Below are 5,469 nucleotides of genomic sequence, written 5' to 3' on the forward strand. Positions count from 1 at the left end.
TTCCCCTGTTCTTCTCCCCAGAAGCTGAATGGGTGCTGGCCCAGCCATAGCCTGGAAGCTCCGACCAGCAGAAAGACATACAAGAGGCTCAACAGTTCATAGCACCAACTCAGTCTGCTGTAGAAATCATCATGGAATAAAAGGAATTTTCAAAACCATTACTGGCAACATGGTCACCCCTGGAGGTAGGAATGAAATTTTTCCTAACTGGGAAAACAAGTGAGAAGTCTTTTTGTTGTTGTTTTCTTGGTTTGCTGCAGGGAAATCCTTTGGACTTTAGGGGAATGATGGATGAGAGGGCACTAGGATGAGCTGGGCTCTTGGCAGATGGGGTGTTGCCATCTCCCACACTGCATCCCTGTGCTTGTTGATGATGAAACTGGTCCCCACCAGCAGCTATTCACAGTGAAAGGAGCCTGGAAAGAAACTGGCTGTAAAACTTCCTTGGACAGAAAACTTTGCAATGTTCAGGGTGCTCACAGGCCAGTGCTGTCATGTACCAAGTTGCTGAGGCACAGCCACGCTTAAAAAGGCTTAAAAAAAACCTGTTAAAATGTAGAAAACAAAAATGTTCTTCTTTAGGCTCAAATTCTCCATGTGTTGGATATCAGTCCAGCAGAGAGGAAGAGCTGCAGCTGGGCACTACTGACAGGGTGAGAGCCTCCCTGATGCTGCAGCCCCTCTTGGCATTGTCCCCTTGTTGTCACAGGTGGCCGGGGTGGTGCGCTGGGCTGGCCGAACCCACCCTCACCCGGCCAAAGGGAAATCAGTAAAGTGCTTTCAATCACATCACTTGCACTTGGTCCCGCAGCCACATCTCACAGCAGCCTCCTTGGGGCTGGAGAGATGAATTCAGCAGGAGAGCGCTTGTGTTGCCAGGAGGGAACATGCAGCTCCCACTGCTCATCCTGCCAGCCCTAGGCTCTGCCGCTTTCCAGCTCCGAATAAATCTCCTTTGCATCTGAGCAAGGCTCTTGCCAGTGGCTAGAGGAAAAGACTGATCCGAGAGGCCACTGTTTTGCAGCCTGTTGATGAGAATATTTCCTCCTCTTCTGGGAAGTAAGGGATGCTGTCAGCCACTTTCTGGACAACATCTGGACGTATTCCGAAGCCTTGCTGGACAAGTTCACTGATGACGCATTGCTTTACGTGGTGGCGCTTCAGTGGGAGGAAGGGCACAACGAAATCAATTAGGTGTTCATTAATGATCCCAGATTTCCAGAATCCACCTGCAAAGGCAAACGTAAAGATAGGTTTTTACCTTCAGGGTCTCTGCAGTCCTTGGAAATCCAAGAGCTGCTTTGTGCAAGGTCAAAATACTCAGCTGAAGGTTGATCTACTCCAGTCTTGTACAAGGACAGAGCTGAACCCATCAGTTGCCACTCCCCTTCCCCCCCAACTGACTTGTTCTCCAGGAGTAAGGGGTTTAGCCTGACTAGTCAGTGTTTAAGCTCTGCTCCCTATGATGGGGGCAAAGCAAGGATCCAGGCAGGCAGTGGGGATCCATCCCTCTTGGTGCCTTTTCAGAGAGCATGCTGTGCTGTTTGCCATCACGTGCACCTTGTCTCCAAAGACCTTTCCTACAAGTGGCAACAGGTCTGCTGGCTTGGAAGGCCAGGCTATTTCTTCCCTTCACCAGGAAACCTAGAAGGGATCACAGTTCTCTTCCTTCAACACCCCTTCTTCCCTCTAGGGCTGCTTGGGAGGCGGCAGGCAGTGGCGGTGTCTGCCTGGAATGGGCCTGGCTCCCTCTGCCGGGCTCTGACCCTGCAGGAAGGGCTCTGCTCCATGCACTCACTCTGAGGGTTTTCGAACGCGGCTTTGGAGATGGCTGGCTCCAGGTCCTGCAGACTGATCTCCTCCCGGTCCTTGTGGGCACGCCAGAGATCCAGCATCATTTCGTTGATTTGCTCCCCTCCTGTGTTGCTGCATAATAATAAGATGATTATTCAGCACGTATCCAGGGAAATGGAATTGCAGGACAAGAGGTGGCACCCTCCAGCCCACACAGGTACAAGCCAGGATCTCCCAGCTGCCTGCCCTACAATGACTCCTGCAAAGGTAGCCAAATGGAGGTAGCTTTTTCTGACAGTCCAGTTTTGCCTACTCGCAATGAAAAAAATCTCTTTTGGAAGAGGCAGAAGGCTTGGAGAAGGAAGAGCATAACAAGTTATTGAGGGGCTAGAGTGTGTCCAGAAAAGGGCATGGAAACTGGGAAGAGTCTGGAGCACAGGGGTTATGAGGAGCAGCTGAGGGAACTCGTGCTGTTTAGCCTGGAGGAGAGGAAGCTGATGGGAAACCACGTTGCTCTCTGCAGCTCCCAGAAAGGAGATTGTAGTGAGGTGGGTGTTGGTCTCTTTTCCCAAGGAACAAGTGATTGGGTAAGAGGAAACATCCTCAAAGTGTGCCAGGGGGAGTTTTAGATTGGATATTAGGAAAAAAATCTTTCACCAAAAGGGTCATCAAGCACTGGAACCAGCTGCCCAAGGAAGTGGTGGAGTCACCATCCCTGGAGGCGTTTAAAAGATGTGTAGATGTGGTGCTTAGGGGTCTGGTTTAGTGGTGGAGTTGGCAGTGTTTGGTTTATGGTTGGACTTAATGATCTTAAAGGTCTTTTCCGACCTAAATGATTCTGTGATTCCATTCTATTACTCTAGGCCTGTGCTCTGCAGTGGGTATCGATTTCTGCCCCACGAAGCGGTGTGCTGGGATGCCCTGTGATGCAGCAGAGGAGCCTCTCTTACCTGATGAAGATGAAGATCGCTTTGCGGTAGTTGGACCCGTACACAACCCACGAGGGTCCCAGGAAGGGGATGATCACGTCGATCAGGCCCGGATGCATCTTCTCTATCTCGTCAAAGAGAAAGGCCGAACGCCCACAGTTTGTCAAGTTCCCTTGGATCCAGCGCTTCAGGTTTTCCTATGAAAAATACCCACCAAGTTGTAAAGCAGCAAGATACGGAGTGCAGTGAGCAGAAAGCAGCTTGTCCCTACTGGGCACTGCCTCCTCGGAGCAGGAACAACTGATATTTTGGCTTTTGTACAGTGGCTGTTACTGGCTTTATTAGCCCTTTGTAGATGATTATTATTTACAATTTAAAGGAAGAGGCAGCAAACTAGAGCCGAATATTCAAACTCCTACAGTTCTCCATGTTCCTCTTTCACTGTGTATCTACACAGTTCCCAGGTATTGAGTGTTTTGCCAGCTCCTTTCTGGTGTGAAAACTGGTGCCTGTGCAGACCCAGAAGAGCTCTGACTCTTTACCACAGCTGATGTTACTTCAGTGTAGATGCCAGCTCATGCAAAACCACCCACATCGCCTAGGGGCACCTATAGCTCTCAATTAATTCTTCACCCACTATGGGTTTTACCTTCCGGAGGGTATTTATTCTGGGGACATGATACAGCAAATAACTTCTCCAAACACCCAGAGACCAAACATCCATGTGTGCCCATTCCTTGTTCTGCTGAAGGTTTGGCAGCTAACTAACCTTCACATTTCTCAGCTTTAAGAAAGGAGGTGGTGTGGTTAAGAGCCTGGAGCTGCTGTTTGTGAGCTCCCTGCTGCGTGAGGAGGGGAGTACAAGCCCAGCAGTACACAGCTTTCCACAGCTCTTGAGCTCCTTGGAAAGCAATTGGAGCGTTTTGGTGCCTTTCATCGAAGTGGAGTGCTTGTGTTTGTGCGTTCAAAGGCCTGGGTAAATATTTAAAGAATGAGGACACCATCACAGCAAGGACTGCTGAGCAGAAAGTGAAAGCAATAACTGAGCACTAGGAAATATGGCCATGAGCAGATCCTTCAGCCAGTGTGTGGAGCCACTCGCTCAGCTGTGCCTGTCTGACAGAGTAAAACAAAGCTCGTATTCCTGCTTGACTTCAGGAAACAGCCTGAGTGTGTACGTACTGAGGATCAAGGTGGGCATAACCAAAGATGACCCCAAACTGAGAGGCGTCCCTTACCTTGTACTGCTCCATCTGCTCGGCATGGGGGAAGTGCACTATCGGAGAGAACTGGTGAACGTAGGGGCTCTGGAGCCCACCCTGGAAGAGGTAGCGGACGAGCATGGAGCTCACGTAGGTTTTGCCTGTTCCTGTTGAGCCGTGGAAGGACATCACAAGAGGTTTCACAGGATTCCGGTTCTCCAGGAACTCTTTGACTCCATTCATCACCTGCTGCCTCACCAGGGGCTGCCCCACCAGGTTCGTGGCCAGGTCACACTCCAAACCTGAATGAAGTAAGGTCAAACCCAGATTTATACAGGGTGGGATCAAGCAGCTCATTCTTCTCACTCTGGGCTGGGTTTGTCCCCTCCTTAGGGCTGTCCCATCCCATCTCAAGGGCTGTCCCAAGGTCTGAGCTGTGTCATCCTGTCCCTTGGGCTGCCCCGTCCCAAGGTCTGTGCCGTCCTGTCCTTAGGGCTGTCCCATCCTTGGAGCTGAGCTATGCCATCCTGTCCCTTGGGCTGTCCCGTCCTTAGAGCTGTCCCATCCCGACGGTTGTGCTGTCCTGTCCCTACAGCTGTCCCATTCTGTCCCTAGGACTGGGCTGTCCCGTCCCTAGAGTTATCCCGTCCCCAGGGCTGTCTCATCCCGAGGGCTGTGCTGTCCCGTCCCGAGGGTCGCTCCCCGGGCCCTCGCAGTCACGCAGCCCGCGGCTCTGCTACTGCGAACCGCGGAGCCGCTCTGCCTGTACCCCGGGACGGGCCCTCCCGAGCTCCCTTGCTCCTCCCCCTCCCCCCCCAGCCCCGCTGACCGCGCGGGTCGGGCTCGAAGCCGCACTCGCAGTCCGCCGAGAAGCCGCAGCGCAGCGCCCGTAGATCCCAGGCGGCGGCGGCGGGGCGGGCGGCCGCCAGCAGCAATACCAGCGCCGGGGCCAGCGCCATGGCGGCCGCGCTGCCGCCCCGCCTGCACTACAGCTCCCGGCGTGCCCCGCGCGGACACGGGAGGGGGCGGGGCTTTTGGGAAAGGGAGCGGCTTAATCAAAGGGGGCGTGGTTAGAGGTATAATGACGCGTCTTTGGGAAAGGGGCATGGTTTGAGCGAGGGAGAGACGGGCTGGGCTTCGGGAAAGGGGCGTGGTTTGAAAATGCAGGTGCAATGTTGGAAGGGCGGGGCTTGAGAAGGGGCGTAATCAAGGGCATGGGCGGGGCTACGGGGAAGGCGTGGCTTTAGACAACGGGGGCGGGGCTAGGGAAAAGGCGTGTGCTTTCCAGTCAAAGGGGCGTGGCTATGGAAAGGGGCGTGGTTTGTAAATGAGTGGCACTCCATTGAAAGGGGCGTGGTTTATGCTAAGAGGCGTGGGTACAGAGAAATGGGCGTGGGCTGTATCACCCCTGCAGCGCGGATGGGGCACGTGGGGGGCTTTGGGAACCCCCATCCCTCTGGCAGAGCCCCTTCCACGGGCAGGCAGGGCTCAGCAGCGCAGTTCCCCTCCCCAGCGATTCCCAGGCTCTGTTTCAATGATAGCAG

At 53.6% G+C, this 5,469-nt stretch overlaps 1 protein-coding gene across 2 annotated transcripts; it reads right to left on the reverse strand.

Annotated features, from left to right (window-relative positions):
* Positions 1-554: 554 nt before the first annotated feature.
* Positions 555-4,934, reverse strand: TOR2A (torsin family 2 member A). Of its 2 annotated transcripts, none has more exons than XM_054084419.1 (5): positions 4,755-4,934; positions 3,962-4,227; positions 2,745-2,920; positions 1,799-1,926; positions 555-1,229 (listed from the first exon to the last, which is right to left on the reverse strand). In XM_054084419.1, the coding sequence occupies exons 1-5, from the start codon at positions 4,882-4,884 to the stop codon at positions 985-987; spliced, it is 945 nt and encodes a 314-aa protein (XP_053940394.1). In that variant the 5' UTR covers positions 4,885-4,934; the 3' UTR covers positions 555-984. The 2 variants fall into 2 exon arrangements, with proteins under 2 accessions (XP_053940394.1, XP_053940395.1); XM_054084420.1 differs by having other exon boundaries at positions 4,781-4,917.
* Positions 4,935-5,469: the final 535 nt, after the last annotated feature.

The sequence above is a fragment of the Cuculus canorus genome, chromosome 19, assembly GCF_017976375.1.
Source record: "Cuculus canorus isolate bCucCan1 chromosome 19, bCucCan1.pri, whole genome shotgun sequence".
NCBI lineage: Eukaryota > Metazoa > Chordata > Aves > Cuculiformes > Cuculidae > Cuculus > Cuculus canorus.